A 20,341-nucleotide genomic window follows, 5' to 3' on the forward strand; every position below is an offset into this window, starting at 1 on the left:
GGATTTGTTAAATAATTAAATTTGGTTCTTGAATGCATAAAATTTGTTGATATAAAGAGAAAACAATACATTTTAGTAAACCCTTACCTTGCTTTTTATTTTGTATAAACTTTTCAAGATAATAAAAAAATGGACATTATTATCTTAATGATTTATTATGATAAGCTTGTGTTCCTGCTTTTATAATGAAATAAATAAACATAAGTAATATATTTTCTGACAATGTATGAGGTAATTAAAAATATCATAAATAAAGGAACAGAAAAAAAAACCATTTTATTGGTAAAGAAGGAAACTGTTCAATAATTTACATAGGAGGGCCTATATTTAAATAAAAAAATATAAAAAGGAAAACTTTCTTAAATATTGCCCATTCAAAATAATTACAAAATAATAATAATAAAATTAATTAATATCACAGGTAAATATATCAATACTTTGATCGCATGGCATCTGAGCATCAAAGAAAGCATTAAAACTAAACATTCTTAACATTATTACAAATTAACACTTCATTTCTTTACAAAAAATATACAGAAAAACTTATATTACAAATTTTCACAATATTGTACATAATTACATTCGCAAAATTACTTTGAATTTACAATGACGCCTTAAGTTGCATCTAATCTTTTAAACCAGTCGGAATATTTGAGTATTAATCTGTTAGCAAAGAGTGTTCCGGATTGTCCCAAGAAACTTGAAGATTGGGAGTACATTTAGGAACCTTATTTTCAAAGTGTTCATTCCAACTTTCAACAGATTCAAAAGATGATTTGCACATTTTACAAACACGATCATCGCTATTACCTGATTCAGCTAGATTTTTAGTAATATCTGTTACTACTTTCATTTCTGACAAATCAATTTCGATCCTTGGTCGTTTAGCTAATGGTTCAATGTCTTCGGGTCCATTCAAAAGTGTGTCTAATTCTAAAATTTTATTTTCTTCAGCAATTGGTGGTGATAGATCACTAACTGTTTCTGATTTATTATTCACACCAATTAATTTCTCTACTTGAGGTAAACTTTCACTTTTTTCAGCTTCGGGTGACGTTTCGCAAGCTATTGTCAGTTCAACGTCATTAATGTCCAAAACATTCTCAACGTTGGATGGTGGCGCTTCATTGTGGCTAATATTGCTCACTACTGTCATGTCCCCACTGCAATTACTTAAAGTTGGTTCAGTAGCATCATTATCAATATGAGACACAATTTTATTGCAACTTTCTGAAACAGTAGGAGCAAGAGTTTCATTGACATCCATATTCTCAGGGTTGGCAATACCACTTTCGACATTGGAGGAAATATTAGTATTTTCCAATTCCAAAGTAGGGGATTTTCTGATTTCCTCGACAGACATCTGTTGAACTGTTTCTGACTCTTTATCCGTTCCATTGGATAAATTATTACCATCCAAGACAGGTAATACTATACAGGTATTACTAATGTTGGGCTCATTACCTTTTGAATCGATTGAGCTTACTTTGGAACTTGACTCAATTAAATGTAGCCTATCAAGATCTGGAGTTTTATTATTGCTATTTTTAGTTTCTATTTCACCACTTTCCGTTTTAGGACTTAAAGCTCTAGGCTTCAAAAAAATGGCAGCGTCGTTAGAAATATCCCTTATTTTCTTTTCTTTGAGACTAAGAAAATGCTTACTATTACCTACTTTGTCACTCATAAGAAGTTTTCCAAGTGGTACGATACCACCATGACAATACATATTTTTCAATTCTTTTGGATCAAATTTTTCCACCACAGGAGCATTTTCTTTACAAGAATCAGAAATATTTTTCTCAGAAACCTCTTCATATTTCTCAGATGGTACAATAGTGGGAGGAGAGTTGGTGATAATATTTGAATTACTATGCTGATCAGTTACATCAGAAACACATAATTGCGTTTCTTCATTTGGAATTAGGCTTGATGATTCTTCCAAACTTAAACGAAGTTTTTCACAATTTCTCCATCTTAAGTCTTCATAGTATTTTAAAACGCTGTCCCTCAAACGAACAATATCGACAGTACATTTCTTGATGCGGTACTTTTTAATGAGCTTTAGACTCAAGTTGGGTGTCTCATCTTCTAAAATATACTTTAAACGATGTTTTGAATCTGTTAAAGAATTCGAGTATACGTACCTTTTCTTTTTCACTTTAATGATTTTTTTAATTTTTCTAGGGCTCTGATTCAAACAACGGTTTTGGTTCAAATCGTAGTTGGTATTAGCAAGAATGGCTTTAGAAAATTTTTCATCATCTTCTAGAATAACTGGCATTGAAAGAAGCTGAGGCATTTTTTTAAGATTAGTAACATGTGCATTTTCTTTTTGTGATTCATCTGCTAACAGCCTCTTGAGGAGAGGAGTACGTGCTAAATTTGCATGGACTGGACTGTTTTTCTTTGTTACCTCACCCGTGATATTGTTTGTTACAGCATTTTTTTTAGCGGGTCCAGGTGTTTTCTTCTGTTTTGAAGCAGGGCCGTAAGTTCTTGATTTGCTTTTGGTATTATTTTCATTTGGGTAAAGTTCATTCAATATTTTCACAAGCTCAGTCGCACTGTTCCTTCTTGTAACTAAAGGCATCTGTTTTGGTACAATTGGTTCTGGAGTTGTATCCAACCTCTCGCTCCCACTAAATATACGGGGTTTGACGACCGGACGTTTCTTGATGATTAGCTGCAATTCTCTATCTCTCGTTTGCAGGAAATAATTGAATGAGGGACAGAGATTAGCGAGCGAATACAACAAAGAAGCATGATCGCTATTGAGGGTGTTAACGTTAACAATGAAGTCCCACCATTCCTTAGCCATAATAGCCCTGATCCTCTTTTGTAAGAATGTTTTCAAGTTTTCTAACGGAGGATTTGAAACAGGGGAGGTCTGCCATTTTCTAAAACAAACAAAATATATATATTATATAAAGCGATATTAATAAAATAATACAAACTTATTATACAATTACACCAGTAATTTATTTGAAATTAGATTATTGCAAATAAAACAGCTTAACATCCCTTGAAAGAGCCAATCCTAATTAGTTCCCATACCATATGTACCATATGATCAAAGGGGTGTGGTGGTCACCCACGAATATAATATTCCATAAACTTTTTTTTTTATATCAAAAATTTGTATGAAGGCTACAGAGAAAAAAGCATGCAGTCACATTTTTTTCCAAATTGAGTTATTGATATGTAAAAATAGATGAAGGAAAGCACTAAAGTCCTTTGAAGTCAAATATACTATAATAATATAATAAAGGCGAGGTTTTTCAAATTAATAAACTTTCAACAGTTGTGACTTAAATATTTAATATTAATAATTGTCTAAATAGCTCAATTATTTAAGCACAAAAACTGAATTGTTTACGAGTTATCAAATACTGAATTTTGTTCTTTTAATTCAAGGTTTATGGAGAACATCTGTCTTGCCCCCGTTGTTTTCATACATTTACTTAGCCACTCAGTTCTATTTTCTCAGTAAAAGAAATTTTCAGCCAAATTGAAGATTGATTTGGTGACCAAGAGGAAATTAATACCAAATAATAAAATATACTGACCAGAAAATAATGGCAATGAAACAAATAAAAACAAAATTTAAGAAGATAGTTTTTTACTTTTAAAGTTTAATTAAAATTAAAAATATAAGCCGGTGCATAAAACTAGCCAATTCAACCTTCAGTTATTCTAAAAATATAAATTAATAAAATCCAATTAGTTCAAAATCAACTTAAAAGTATTTAACCTAATTTTAATTTGGTAATTTGTAAATAAGTTTTAATAAACATACTAATCATACAAGACAGTCATCACACTGAAAAATCTTGTATTTGAGAAAAATTTGCATGTAAAATAATATAAAGAGGAAATGAGAATAAAGAAAAATTAAAATAATGTTACAAAACTTCTAAAACAAATTATTATTTTTTTTCTAGTACTAGTTCTGAAGCACTACTCCAAGATGACAGTTGGGCGTAAACTCACTTATATGCAATGAGTAAATGGTCAAACGTTGTTGTTAGTTATATTATCATAAAATAATTTGTATATATGTTTAGATTTAGATATTATATGTATTATGTATATATATTAGGTATTATATATGTCTAGATTTAGGCCCACACTTCCAACTGATAAAAATCCATAGGGGTAGTATAGGTTAAAACCCACAACAATATACCATTGTACATAAATGAGTTTTAGTCTATTCACAATGTTCGAGAAGAGTTTTGGAACTTACTTTTTTTTCCTATTTTAAATAGTTAATGCAGTTAGAAGAACTACCCTACTATCTACATAACAATGAGTGGTATGCAAAACAGATGATTTTATTGTATTTACAGATCAAAATTGACTTTTTTATTTTAACCTGATGTCTGTTGCAACAACCAATTATGACCAGAGCATGCACAGTAATAGGTTTTGGGAGTGAAAAAACCGTACTACACATGCTCTTGACAGTCAAAAGTGTTTGTTGGATTAGACCTACGGTTAACCTTTTCAATAATTTGTAATTTTACAACAAAATGTTCTGCTATTAAACATTTACAAGATGATTATTTAAAACAAATTTTTAGGAAAGATTTCAATATTAAGTTTTAAAAACATAAGTTTACGTTTAAAATGAGAACAAATTGATAATTTATATTTCTTCTATTAACTAAAAAATTTTTATAGTGGTTTATTTTTAGAAGGTTATTACCGTAATATTCTTCTGTTTTCGTTTCGGGAAATTATTTCGCCTTCTTAGTTCACAATTTCTTTTATTAAATTCTTTAAAAAATAAAGCCTAAGATTTCCAAAATGTCTAAAACTTATTTAGAGTCAGTTGTTTTGGAAACTTAAAAGGTTTTGCAACAATGACTTTCAAAATTATACATTTGATATTTTAAAAAGTTTATCACAAAATTTTATTTTGGTTATGATTTGAGGTCACAACTGTAAATAACTATAATTTATAAATATAAACACTTTCAATAATGAAAAAAAAAAAACAAAGCAACTTTGTACCCAGTCATTGAAAAAAAATATAAATTCTTTTTTCTGATGAAGTGTAAATCACAACACAAGATAGCTTTCAATATACTGCTGCGGTGTATTATAATAAAATAAATCACATTAGATGATAGTTTTAAATAAGTTTTAGTTATTTTGATTTTCTTTTTGTTTGAAATTAGAACAACATATGTTACAAATCAAAAAAGAAATATTAAGGTTTAGTATCACGCCATATTAAAATTAATTAACATCTGGAAACTTTGAATGAAATAGAAAATTATGTTGTTCTACTGTGACAGTATTATAACCTTAAATTATCTCAATAAAATATGTTTTTTAAGTTCAATCTGAATATAATATTACTTATAACGTTAATATTATTCACTGACATTATAATAAGCAAAAGAGGAGGAGGAGGAACACAAAACTTTGTAGATACCGTCAAATTATATCCAACACTAAATTTTGAGGTAGGTACGATAATAAATTAATATTATTAATAATATCATTAAATAATATTACTTTTTAAGTCAGCTTTATGAGTGAATATAATTATGACTTGAGAGCATCTTTTGTTATGTTGGAGCCAATTTTGTCAAACCTGGACAAATATTTGAATCATGAAAAAGACATTACATAACACTAATTTTATTTGTAAGTGATTGGAAGTTTTGTGATTTTTCCATGATTGTGTTTGTTTTGAGTTTCTTTGGCACAAAAAATGTACATTTTGCTCTTTTTAGGCTATATTTTTTATTTTTGTTACGTAACATTTAATGTTTGAGCTAAATTTCTCATGTCAATATTTATTCATTTTTCTCCATATTTAATTTATAGTTTAAAATTGACAAATTTGATAATCACAATATTATTCAGTAGTTTTGAATAACTATGAAAAAGCCTCTTTAGAATAAGATAGGTATAAAAAAAGTTCAATATTATTGTTTCAACTTGTATTCCCAGTCTGATTCTAGCCCCTTATTCTTCAATCTGACTTTTATCTGTTGTAGTTAGTGGAAATGTCAATTTTTTAAGATATATTATATTATAGGTAATATAATATAATAATACTCAAGAGTTGACTCTAGTTAGAATCTTTGCCTGAGCTCCCCGATGAAGATCTGAAATTCAGGTCGAAACTAGGCATAAATAAATAGTTTTTGTTTATTTGCTGACCTCCCCCGACCATCTTCTCCACATACTATATTTTATTTGTTCTTGAGTTGGATGTGGTGTTCTGACGTCTTGGATGGGAATAAGTAGACATCAAAATAAATGGAAAATGGCTGAGCAACCTACGTTTTGCTGATGATATTGTGCTCTTTGCAAAAGGCATGGAACAACTGAGATAAATGATTAAGCGGCTTCTGGCATTGTGTGAAGAGGTTGGTCTTTATCCGAACTACTGGAAGACAAAACTTATGACAAATAGCGTAAAAGAGGAGTGTGAATTAACAACCATAGGTTGGCATATGTTGAAGGATATATTTATCTGGGTCAGTTAATATCATTCACGGATAGAGTAAGGAACAAAAGAGGTCCAGAGGAGATTGGCACTCGGTTGGAAAAAGTTTTGGTCCCTTAGGCATATAATGAAGGGAAAAACAAGTATTGGCCTTAAAAGGCAGGTCTTCAATAGTTGCATTAGCCCAGTGGTCACTTATGGATGCCAAGCGTGGTCACTGACTATAGCTCAGGAGAGGAAATTACAGGTGTGGCAAAATAATATTGGAAGAAGCATTGTGAACGTGAGGAAAAGAGATCGAATAAAAAATGCTTGGATTCAGAAAGAAACAGTACTCACTGACACACTGAAGATGACACGATTGGAAATGGGCAGGGCATCTCCTTCGAAGGGAAGATGACAGATGGTCAAAAATTGCCACAGAATGGACTCCGAGAAAAATGGAAGAAGAGAAAATTGATAGAATTTAATGTTTTGTATATAAATTTTTTTTCTCTCTCTATCTTCTTTAAATGTTTATATTATACTTTGTAATGATTTAATTTAATTGCATAAATAAAAGGCTATTTTCATTTCATTTCATTTCAATATGGACATTGAAAATATGACACATATGGGGATTGTAAAGATGCATGAATATGGGACAATTGTCCCGAAACATTGTACAATGAAAAATATAGAATTAACTATATTCATGTTGGAAGGTTTTTCACCTCAACAATTTAAAAAAAATAGAAATAATTTGTTATAGATTTTAAATTTTGATTTCATTTCTTTCTTTTATAACTTACAAACTAAAAAAAAAAAAAAATCATTCCTTTATAGGCATAACTTTTTATTTTAATAGCCATTAAAAAAATAATTATTATGATAACTATATACAATTTAAACAACTAAATATAAATTTAAATAGTTATTAATCTTGATAGGCATAACTTTTTATTTTTAGAAGATGAAATAGCCATTAAAAAAAAAATTATTACGATAAATATATATAATTTAAACAACTAAACATAAATTAAAAATAGTTATTAATTATCTTACACTTAAAACCGAAATTTGATTTTTATAGGTGGTCAAAAACTCACCACTGTGGATATGGGATGAAGAAATGGAATTCCGGTATTGGGAACAGCTGATAACTTGGAATGTGAATCCACTCAAGGTAAGTGCTAGGAATTAGTTCTTTCTACCAATTAATCAATTTATTTTTTCTACTTATTTATACTTCATATTTAATTATTCTTTATTAGGATTACAGTTCAAAATACAATTTTTCCAGGTCATTGCCCTATCTTCAGGTATACTAGTACTCTATTCCTACTCACCATGCCAGTATTTAATTACAATATACCAATTTGTCTTACACTATTAGGAAGTTCAATTTACAATATATTTAAATTTAAAAAAAATATTATTAAATTAAAAAAAAAAAAAAAAGAAAAGGAGAGAGAACGAAGAGTCTCTCCGTCGTCAACAGTACTCGAGGGATTTTATTTTATTTAATTGATAAGAGATTATTAATTAATCTGATAAATGCCTGAATTCAGTGATATTAGCACAAACTGTTTATATATAAATCTGTTAGTACTCACTAAACTGGATCTTAAACCCTTATTCGTGTATGTAGCTCAAATTCTAAAAACATAGATCTCGATACTTATCTTCTTAATAGGATGTATAGTGTTTATATATTTGATAGTATGTTTGTTTGTTTTTCCTAATTGTTTGTACGACATACAGCCGAATATTTTTCAAGTTTTTTCCATTTTCCTAAAAACAGTTACTAGTGATTATTTTAATATAAATATAACTGTAGAATTTATCGCTTATTTACAATTCTTGGATATGGTATGGAGGATATTTATGATGTGTTAAATATAAAAAGTTTTAACATTCTAAATGTTATAAGCATAGGATTGTGAGCAGACCAATTTAAAGTCCACGTTATATCTTAATGCCAAAGGAGCACCTACCGGATTTCCTAGGTTTTTAAAATTACTTTATCCTTTATTCTATTTCTTCCATTATTATTTTGGGTTATAAAAGATAAGAATACAGAAAACAAATACGAAATAGGAGCAACTAACATAACAAAATGACAGCAGACAAAATGGTGAGGAGCTAAGCTGGTCTGTTGCATGATGTTATTCTCCTTTTAGTAAACCTATTAACAGATTCTCAACCATGTTAAATATTTTATCGTTTTAACATGGTAAAAGAAGGAAATATTTCTCCATTTAACAGACATTAACATGTCAAACTAAAGATCATGAATACCCTTAATATTATTCCAAACTGTTAAAACAAAATTCTGTTTAAGAACTGAATCTTAAACTATTATTTATTTATGTAACTCAAAATCTTAAACATAGATCTAGATCAAGATACTTCTTAATAGGACGTAGTTTTTGTCTCTTTGATAATGTTAAAGAAGCAGTGATGTGTTTGTTTTTTCTTTTTCATAATTGTGAGAAATTTAATTATCATGTCCAACTTATTTGTATTATTTTGCTATAAATTCTTATAAATAATTTTCAATTTATTATTCTTGTAGAATATAAAATACCATTGGTATATGGAACCATGAACTAACTAGTTCTGTTTGAGAGTTGCCCTAAAAACAAATAAAAATGTTATCATGGCTATTATTATTAGTAACTAACGTTTTTATAAGGGATGCTGGTTTATTTTCAGGACATTTTTCCAACTTAGCAAGTTTTTCTGAAGTTAATATGTTAGGCTCAAATGAAAGCGATAATCAAATGCATCTATTGCACTATGACATACTCAGGTGTAGCCAATTACATTTGGTAATAGAATTATAAAATTATTATATAGCGTATTATCTTAATAAATAAGAATTGCAATTTAAAAAGTTATGGATTCTTCTGGTGGTTTTTTAGTTGAAATTTCTTTATCGAAGTTCTAGGACTCAAGAAAGAAAAAATATGGGGGTAAATTGATCGCATGACGGAGATGGAAAGGAAGTGATTATTATTAACATTGGCGCGACAGAGCGTAGAGGTCCAAGGCCTCGAGCGATGTACAAAAGAAATACATCGCGCGTTTCCTGACTTTGCCTAACGGGCTTCACAAATGACTGGAACAGGTTGTGAGTGAGTTTCGTACAGGTTTTTGCTTTGAAAAAAGCCCGATTGGGACTGGGGTTCGAACTGACAGCCTTTGGATCGAACTGCGCGTTACCACGTTGCTACCGTCGCCCCCGGAAAGGGAGTGATTGGAGAGGCAATACTGATCAATTCTAGCAGGAAAATTTTTGTATTGTAATAGGAGAGTAGGAACTTAAAGGAGAATAACAATCCCAGCAGTGCCGGTCCGATTGAGTGAGCTCCTTTCTCTCTCTTACTCTTCTATTATAATATAAACAATTTAGATCCAAGAATTGACTAAGGAAATGGTTGTTCTATTCTAATTATTATTATTATTATTCCGGAACTAATATTTTCTGCCTTCAGCTATAAATTAAACTTTAATATATTATTTCATTTACAGAAGATTCAATCCTGTCGGTCAGTCCTAAGACTACCAATTTTTTTTTTAAATAACTAAAGTTTTTTTCTCTCTATTTGTTGACCAGTCATCATCAACTATGCCTCAGAAAAATCTTAGCTTTGCTTCTTATGTTATCAAAGATCTCCAGAGGGATTATGGGCCAGATTAAGCACCTAGCAGAACAAGTGCCCTCTCTCTGTTTTATTAATATACTAGAAGACCTGGCAATGCTTCGCTATTGCTTTATTTGAGGATGAATAAATATTGAATGAATACAATTGAAAGTTTAATAACAATTATTTATTTATTTGAAATTAAACATTTGGTGCCATGAATTGGACCGACATATGTGCTAAGGAACATAACAGATTGTTTTTTTTTAAGAAGGAAGCTTGAAAAGAGGTTTCAAAAACATTCATAAAAAAGAGAGAAAAGTTATGGATTATATACCATTCAAAATTGTCTAACAAATAGAAGTGAATGATATGAATAAACCATTAATAAATAAATAAAGCATACATGACAATTTTAGCTTTATTTTCATCTATAGCTAATTTTTGCCCAACTCAGCATATAAATATAAGGGGGCCTCTAAACGGTCAATCGGAATAACAGTAAAACCAAATATGAACATTCGGATTGACCGTATAGAAGGAGGGGACCACTGATGGATTACTGATAAAATTTTGAATACCGAACATTCAAAACTTGAAGTGGAGGGGGAGGTTGCGAGTGTATCTCACATACCGTAAAATGGGGTGACTATGGCACAGTTGGGATGACTTTGGTACAATGTGGTTTTTAAAGTTTGAAACGTTATAGCGGGCTTGAAAAGGGACCAGGCAAGTGCTGGAGGGTTCATGAGTCCGCTAGTAGCACCAACAGCCAGATTCACATAATTTCTTTTTCCCGATCGTGTGGGATTTTCATAACTTCCCAATAATATATCTTTGGGCATAATCTTCACAACTTCTGTTGCCGAGTCCTCGCGGGTTGTGGAGTTTTCATCTGAGTAATTTTTCGTTGTTAATAATATTACTCAGAAGTGGATCCCGATTATAGATCGAAGAAAATGATATTCCATGATTTAAAAATTATTAAACACCAAAACATGTGCGTTTTAGGCTTTAGAGCTAACAGCTGAACACCATTTTTACTTTAGGGGTGATTATGGTAGAAACTTGTTTACTCAAATCAACCAGTATGACGAAATACCTCGTTCCTACAGGAATTATATAGAAACAAAAGAGACGTCAACATTCAAGAGAAGAGGCTGTTCAAGAAAGGTTGGGAAAAAAGCGAGTGAATTTGTTTCTGGAGATGTTGAGATCTCCTGTGAAATGTCACTGGGGTAGGTCCCATATTATTTATTATTCTTGGGATAGGACTAACATTTAGTTTCTGGGTTACGACACACATTTAAAAATAAATATTTTTTCAAAAAAGGTTTTATATATCTTATTATTGTTTTCTTCAATGGTCCAGACAAAGATATAAAAAAGTTTTTTTTAAAACGAGAAATCCAATTAGCAACATTTTCTTCAATTAAGCTAAATTATTGAAAAAAAAAAAATCAAATTTTTTTATTTCCACGTCCTGAAACTTTCTATAACCTCTAAGGAGTGAAAAGAACGGGTGACAATGGTACAAGAATATTTATACCCTTGGAATCTACGACAGAAAAGGTTGTACCAAACCCATCCGCAATATGGGATAAAATTAGTTAGGAAAAAAATTGGTATATTTCACTTAATATTTGAAAAACATTTTTTTTTCTGTGGTGAAAGGGAAGCCTGTTAGTTAATAAATAAAGGAAAAAATCGTTATTTCATTTGTGCAAATGTAACTTAGGTTTAGGAATAAAAAATAAATAAAATACATGAAAAACTGTACTATAGTCACCCAACTTACAGTACAAGTAAACGTCAGTCCGACTGATGTGTTAGGAACCTTTGTAAATTCAATCAGTCTGGCATATGAATGATGTTTGTCACTCTGTTGAGTGTTCCCTAACAGATTATTGTATGCTTGATTTTAGAGCCCGATATTTTTCAAGTTTCACATATTAGCAGTCGCCCGAAAAACATATATATTATTTATTATTGTACAACAACCAGGTATTATTGTACAACACTGATTAAATATTTCTCGATTTAATTTAAGACTCCTCTTTCCGTTTTAAGTAAATGTTTCAAAGGAGATATAAGGCCATCGCTAAAAAGGGGTTATAGTAGGGCGGGTTGGCCGGGAAGGATTGCCTTCTAATATTTTTTGTGTTATGATTTCTTATGAGATTGTGACAGGGCGTACATCGACCAAGCTACTCGCTATAAGTGTCAGTTTTAAAAATAAGATAAGCAAGGCGTGAGTGGAGAGTATCCCGCGGTTTTTTTTTCTTCAATTATTGCCACTTTTTAAATTATTAATAATATGACTAAGTGATACATTACAACTTCCGTTCCAAGATTATGTATACTCATATCTTAAGATTTGTTACGTTGTATTTTTTTGACGTGACAACGTCTTATAAATTAGATTGCAGGGAGTCATGTAGGCAAAAGTGTAGCGTAACGGAAATAGAATGGGCGTGGCTTAGTAGTATAGTATTGGGGGTAATTGAGGTTATAGATACTGGAAGTCATGTAGGCAAAAGTGTAGCGTAACGGAGAGTGCGGTGGTGGGGTAATGATGTATTCTGATCATTAAATTATGTCTGAAATAAAGTGTCATAAACGTAAAGTTGTCACGTCAGGCGCGTTTCGGCGCAAAGCGCAAACCCACACACCCGAGTTTTTATTAGTTTCATGTTTCCTTTCCTACTTTTGAGTTTATTTTTATGGTTTTCCATATCCAAATTTAGTTATTTTGTGTAAGTAGTTTTGGTCCAATTTTAGGCCAAGAACTTAGAACTCTAATAACAACAAACTCTGGACTAGAAAAAACTTTGTGTTGTGAAAGTTTCCAGGACCTTACAGAGGCACTATGGTGACAAAGTGTTGCAGTGAAGCAATTTAAGGGAATACAATATAAAGGGCTAAAAGGGTTCGGATAGGTCCACCTCTTGTTAAAGGAAATACTGAAATGGGAAAAGCTAATAGCTTACTTAACATACTAAAGATATTCAGGAAACCCTACGGGAGCACAGGCAACGCAATGAAAAGAAAACAATCTTGAGCATTCGCGACCATATTAACAAGAAGATACATCAAATGTTGATCTGATGGCAAATTTCGAGTTTGCCAACCCCATTCTCGAAACATTCATGCTTGTATCACGGTTTTTTTCAAACTGACACATTGACAGCGAGGACCTAAAATGTAATTACTCTTATAGAAAGTAGAGGCTAGATATAAAATTTAATAAACTAAATTAAATTTTTCAATCAATATTTTCTCAGAGCAGTTAACTCTGGAACACTAAGCGTGGTGCAGGTGTACCCGAAACCCAAATATTAGTTCAATTTCTAATTTTCATAAAGTACAAGAGATTCGCCTTCTTGAAAAGTATTTTTTTAAATGACTGCCTTCCTAGTCATTTCAGACACAGGGGGTTATCGAAAGGTAACCAACCGGTTCCCACCAACCATGGTGTGGGGTCAAGCTTTCATTACGTGGAACCATTACAGCAATGAAAAAAGTCGACACTCCTGGCTGAATTCGAACCGGTGCCGTTTAAATTCCCAGGTGGTAAAACTTAATTTTCAGCCTTAACCACCTGAGCTACGAACGGCCCGAATAGTTTCATGATTCCATGTACCAGTGACGATGTGATCTTTCAAACCATTTAATTTAAAAAATTTAGTTTATTTAATTTAATTTTCAAAATCTCCTGGGGTCTCTCGTATCCCATGGTTGTAGAACAGGAGTATCTTTTTTTCATTTACCATAATTTTATCTCTAGTGTGCCCCTGTGTAGTAGCAAATCAGTTTGTATACTCTAAAATAATCAACCCTAGTTTATGTTCCAACTGTTGAATTATTGTAAAAATTTACATCTTTATTTCATGAGGACGTTTTCGTAACTAGATACTTTTATTAATTTATTCAGCCTTGCCCTGTCCTATATGCAATAAAGGCGTGCAATTGCATTTTGATTAATTTACAATTTTCAAAACAATTGTTTTGCATTTTTCAGTTGTTTTAACAATTAATTGTTATCCTCCTGTTATCTCTCTTCTGCCTCTTGGGCTTCCAGGCCTCTTTGCCAGGTTGAAGTGGGCTGGGGAACTTTAGCAATATTACTCAAAAAATTTTGTAATACGGTTAGGTAGTTATGTTAAGTGAAAAGCTAAGGGAAATTATCCTCCGTGAGAACATGTGAGTCCAGTTTCCCTCAGCAGTTTAGCCCTTTGTGCCTAAATGGCGGTCCAAACAACAATTATGTGCTCAGCAGTTCCCGGCACAACACAATGAGCGAGATCGATATCCATACCACGGCGATGAAGCTTAGCTCGAAAGCCCCCATGCTCCGTTAGGAATTTGGAGATCGAGTAGGCTGGAGGACCTACTTCGCTTCTAACCTTGGGAAAGTACTTCCTAAGGGTAGATCCATTTGGGGTCATTACCCACCGCCGGGCCTCCTCTTCCTTCGTGTCCTGGACAATGGTTTTCCATTTTCTGGGGTCCTCCCCAATACTCGCCCGGATATTTTCTAGCAGACTTGCTGAGCCTTCTTTCCTGTATGTTTATTTCAACATGTCCATCCATAGATACAGGCTAAGACTTTGTTAGAAAATATAATGAACGGATGCTTTCCACTAAGCATGAAAAGGGAGATGACCCTGAAGGTAAAAATTATTTATGGGATATCATAGATTCTTAAAACACCTAGGGTTTTATTTATACTCTCGATCAACTTTACAACACTAAAATAAAAACAAGATATTGGCCATTAAATTGTTTTCTAACTTATTAGATATATTTGGAATCAAAAAAAGGGAAAACTAGAAAATAGTGCGTTAAGGCGTAACCTTGGCAACTTCGTAGCTGCAGTTGCGCCGGTTAGATTCCGGTCTAGGCAGGTCGACTTTTATTTCGTGAAGACCAACTGAATGAAAACTCGACCCTCCCACTCTGGTTAGAATGGGGCTGTAACCTATCGGATAACTTATTGCGTCTCTTAAGTTATCTCTCGACAAACAATAAATACAATAAATTATTGTATCTATTCATAATCTCTTAAGTTCCTGTAAAGGAAAACATTCAAATATAAAGTTTTATACAAACAAATAAATGTTAGGTCATTTATGAATACAAATATTATAAGAATGTTCATGAAATAAAGTGACTGAAGATTAAAAATAATCGCAAAAAAAAAAAAAAAAGAAAAGAACAATAGAACATCAACAAAAACTAAATACAAGGCTAGATTAACGGTTATGAGTCCCTCCACTCCTTACCTGACACTCCTATAAAACCCTATAAGCCCCGCCCTCTTGGCTTCACTTTTACTTGAGGCTTACCTCCTCCATTAAAATCCTTTCTACAAGGACTTTAGGGATAACTATTTCCCCTTCTTGAGAACTTTCCCTTCCCTCCTAAGCTCCACCAAGATGCTATCTTATCTTGAATGCCTCGGGGATGAGACAGAACTAAACAACTTTCTTACATGGACACAACTTTAATCCATACTTAACAAACTAAAAGTTTTAAATGAAAAAAATTAACCACCAAAAGTCTTAAATAACTGGATATTTTAGACAATTAACTTCGTCCGCATGACGGATAATTCGTCATTTTGAAATGTCACAGAAAAACATAGGATTTTTAACACATTGCGGTGTTTTTATATAGACCATATCATTTATACAGACAGTGTCAAAAAATTCCGGCATTTTGTGAATGGCGGTGCAAAAAATTATCGGACGAAAATGTGTTGTTTTTATTCTTTTCTCAATTTTCCATACCCAAGTTATTAGTTATGTTCACCATACATTAATTATTTTTGTTTTCAAAATATTTTTTGTTTATTGATTTCTTATGTTAAACTTTACTTATATTTTGCCTCTTTATCTATTATTATGGTTACATATATTTTCTTTCTCTCAATTTTATTTTTCTTTCCATAACTTTTTTTTAAATATTTATTTATTGCTATTTACAACTGTACATTATAATACATTTAGTAAATCTGATCTAAGTTAAATTGGAGTGTTAGAGGCGTGTAGAGAAACTACCCATTGGTAGCACTCTAATGACATTTTACATTAGCTAGTCTCGTGGCCATCTTCTTTTCAGGCGCCTCGGAGAATTGTCAGGAATGGAAGAGGATGCAAGATTAGAAACTAGAGGGGTTTGAGTGGTTAGAGAGTTTATAATGGAAGGAGTGATATCTGGTTCGGGCTAGATCGGTTACATAGGGAACATTAAGGTCTTTCTTTATGTATGATTTTATTTGTGACAAAGTAAGGAGCATTGAGGATTTTGGATTGTAAAGATTGAATATGAGAGGAATTCGAAGATTTAGTGGAGCCTCAAAGCTCAACTCCATATGTCCAGATTGGCCTTATTACAGTCATGTAGATCAGTCTATTGTAATGTGTTGGAAATTTAGACCGTTTGTCTAGTAAGAGCTGTAATAGTCGAAATCGACGTTCAATTTCCTGTCTTTTCAGTCTGGTGTGAGGATTCCAGGTTAATCGCTTGTCCAAATGTAGTCCAAGGTAGCGGATCTGTTCGACAGGGGTAAGAGTAACATCGTTAAATGAAATTGTAGGGCAGTCAGTAGGTTTACGACGAAGGGTAAAGGTAATTTGATGGGATTTGTTGGAATTTATCTTAATCCTCCAATTACGACACCAATCTAGGAGGGCTCATATGGGATTGGAGATTTTAGGATACAATTAATGGGTTATTATTAACAGCGAGCACACATGTGTCATCGGCATACGTCCATAACTTTAATTTTTAAATTATTAATAAACTGATATATTCAGATTTCTTTGTATTATATAACTTCATTTTTATTTTATTTCCTTAATCATGTTATTTTAACGACGTATTCAATTACCTACGTATACATTTTAATTTCCACTTCTCTCATCACTTTATTTTATTAATTCTATTCCGTACAATTATTTACTTTATGTCATTCTGTTTATATTTTTTATTTTCTGTATTCATTGGCTGTTTTCTTGTTCTGTTCTTAGCCCTGATGACGGCTAGAAATCCTGGCCGAAACACTGGTACGATTAAATAAGTTATTTCAACTTATTTGTGTTTTAATTTGACCGCACTCCCAACCATCTTCTGCTCATATAAGTCATCCACGGTCAACTATCTCTCATGATAAGAAACGTAAATTAACGAGGGTCCAATGTACCTTCTTACTCATTCCCTTATCTTTAAATCGTAGCTGAGCAAAAAAAGTTATGTAGTAATCACATTGAGATATATTCCTGGAATATCGATATTTGACCGCATGTAATTATAGAAAAGGAAGATGGTGCCGGTGCGGTCAAATAAAACCTCAAATAGTGATTAAACTGTTCATTATGAGCCAAGGTTTTGCCCTACGGTGCACGGCCTCATGAGGGCTAAAAAAAGATACAAATACTTAAATGATGTAAACATGAATGTGAAAAGTAAATGGAAAAATTAAAAAGATGTACAATGAAACGCAAAAACTAAAATAAGAATAATAAAAGATTATAGACAATTAATGGAAACAGAAATAATAACAGGTAAAAAGAAGAAATATAAATTTAAAGTACAAACTAAGAGATAGAAAAATGGATGATAACAGTAAAATCAACGTACCTTACAGACTTGACTCTGTCTGAACACAGTGAACTGTTTGACAAGATGTATAGAGAAGAGTGGGGATTGACAGTTAAAGTACGTTACATTTGAAAATAATTTTAAGGTAAACAGGCAGGATAGAAAATTAAAGAAAATATTAAAAATAGGCAACCATTAAATTGTAATATACATAATAGGGGAGGAATTCATGGTACATCTTTTTTAGCCCTGATGAAATCCTGTAACGTGGGATGAAAGTTCAGCTCAATTTAAATAGCTTAATCACTATTTGAGGTTTTCTTTGACCTCACCCGGACCATCTTCCTTTCCTATGAAATATATTTCCTTATACGCATTATAGGACCTTCAGTATTGATAGTTTCTAAGGATTTATCCTCGTCCAATCCTTAAAAGGTGATTATAATGTGGAAAAACAAACAAACAACTAGATCCATCCAAAACAATTGTAATCCTCTTCTAATTCCAATGTAGAATTATATTTAGCCGTTTGAACAATACTAGATGCCAATGAGGATTTCGAACTGATAATACCTACTGAAAACTGATACGATATTTCTTCACGATGTCGGGAAATTAAAATTACTTCTCAATGCAGTACCAATATCGTTGTACATGTCTAGTGATTGCGATTCAATAACATATATCGATACCTTGAAAAATACAAACAATACATCGATGAAAATATTCCTGTCGGAGTACAACAATTTGACAGTTATTTCCGGTTCCTTCTAACAACTATGCTGAGAAGTATTTATTAATTTTTTTTAAAATAATATTTACTCGTACAAATTTTATTAATTGCGACATTTTAAAATATGTAAACTACGTATTGAAAAACGAAGTAGTAGTGAAACGACTACTATGAATATTATTTTTTTTTTTTACTTTGATGGTTAAAGAAGCTCACTAAAATTAAACGAACAATTGAAAAAGAAAGAAAAAAAATATAACACACATAATTAGGTTATTTATAATTTATAGAAGATAGAATGGAAGTTTTTCATGTGTTTTGTTTATTTGTTCAGGTGACTTATCATTAACCAACAGAAAAATGATTTTATTTAACTAATATTCCTCCTTAATCAATTAAAAACAAAATAAAAATTTATAAGAACAATGATTTCTTTGTCTATGGATGATGATTGCAGTGATTAAAGTTATGAAAAAAACAAACAAATGACAGAATCTTATAACGAAATATCATTTTCAGATTTAATAAACAACAATAAAACTCAGTTGTTAATCACAACATGATTAATCCCAGTAAACTAAAAAAAAACCTTTTTTTTAATTTCTAATTGTTTAGAATGAATAACAAAGAAATACATTGTTGACTCAAGGCAGTACTATTATTTATTAATCTACATCAACTTAAAATAACCTATTTAATTTGAAAAAAACAAAACAAAAACAATAAAAAGTTATTAAAAAATATAAAATATAATGCATGAATTTCCCTATACTTTAATGTTTTACAGAATAATTATTGATTAGTACTTATTTTATCAGAGATATTTTTTCTCATTTTAATAAATTCATTTGTATAATTTTTCTGAGATTTACAAAGCGTATTCAAAAATCAATCATTAGGAGTTAAAAAAAGTAAAAACAGAAAAAATATTGCACCTACGAGAAATTAATTAAAATTATATTCGAAATTAGTCTACATAGTTTCATGATTAATGATTTTAACTAAACAACTTCTTACAGGAAAGTTGGGACAGAACTTGTTAAATAAATTTGATAAACAATAAACATTCAGACTTAAATCCTGCTCATTGAATGAACTTTGATACCGGTATTTTAAACGTACATAATAGGGAATTTAAATTAAGATGGTGAATTAGTTTTATGACTGAGAATTGCAATTAAAAAAATAAAATAATAACCTGAATACACATAAATAAATTTAACTGATTTCTATAAATATTTTAACTATAACAGCATTTAAACAAATGACTATAAAGCAGCTAAGCTTGTTTATTACATAAAACCTAATCAAAATAATTAAAATAACAGGCCTCATAACAAAATGTAAAAAAAAAAAAAACAAATTCCAATACACTGTTGCATTTCATTAATATATAGAAAAGTTAGGTTAGAAGTATAAATAATTTTCTTGATATTTATTTTTTAAAATAAACTTCACTCAGAATAATATTGTTCGTAAATATTCTTCAAATGTTTGGCTAAGTATTTAAAGTTATAATATTCTTAGTTATTTATACTACCAGTTTGTTAAGTTACCTTAGAAATTTTTAAGTTCAAATTTTACTCGTTTCGAATCCGTACGTTTTTCGCCCTTAAGGGTCATTTAAAAGGGAATAATATTTAATGGGTAATGATATAAAAATAACTTCACACAAATATCGCTTCAAAGTTATCACAAATCCTCAAAAAGATGCACTGTAGCTTTCACTTCATCTAAGGATTTAATTTGATTGTTCTATATAATGTTATTTTAACTAAGAATAAAAAATAAATTAAAAGTACCTTTGGCTGTTTTCTTGATACATCGAAACACTTTGGCACTATTAACACTCTACGACAAACACTCACAACAACGTCCAACGAGTGACTGCCCGCCTTTGCT

The 20,341-nt window shown here is 31.1% G+C and overlaps 1 protein-coding gene across 3 annotated transcripts; it reads right to left on the bottom strand.

Annotated features, from left to right (window-relative positions):
• Positions 1-251: 251 nt before the first annotated feature.
• LOC106683604 (uncharacterized) lies at positions 252-20,325 on the bottom strand. Of its 3 annotated transcripts, none has more exons than XM_014425174.3 (2): positions 20,242-20,325; positions 252-2,900 (listed from the first exon to the last, which is right to left on the bottom strand). In XM_014425174.3, exons 1-2 carry the CDS (start codon positions 20,262-20,264, stop codon positions 659-661), a joined length of 2,265 nt encoding a protein of 754 aa, XP_014280660.1. In that variant the 5' UTR covers positions 20,265-20,325; the 3' UTR covers positions 252-658. The 3 variants fall into 3 exon arrangements, with proteins under 3 accessions (XP_014280660.1, XP_014280661.1, XP_014280662.1); XM_014425175.3 differs by lacking the exon at positions 20,242-20,325 and adding an exon at positions 5,020-5,149; XM_014425176.3 differs by lacking the exon at positions 20,242-20,325 and adding an exon at positions 4,712-4,893.
• Between the last annotated feature and the right edge of the window lie 16 nt (positions 20,326-20,341).

Source organism: Halyomorpha halys, unplaced genomic scaffold (assembly GCF_000696795.3).
Source record: "Halyomorpha halys isolate HHAL.00 unplaced genomic scaffold, Hhal_1.1 Scaffold498.1, whole genome shotgun sequence".
NCBI lineage: Eukaryota > Metazoa > Arthropoda > Insecta > Hemiptera > Pentatomidae > Halyomorpha > Halyomorpha halys.

Bases quoted from the DNA above. Each gene is read 5' to 3' on its own strand.
- LOC106683604 (XM_014425174.3), bottom strand. From the start codon at position 20,264: ATGTATCAAGAAAACAGCCAAAG. The intron at 2,901-20,241 runs GTACTTTTAATT...TGTTTGTTTTAG, and splicing joins TATCAAGAAAACAGCCAAAG to AAAATGGCAGACCTCCCCTG.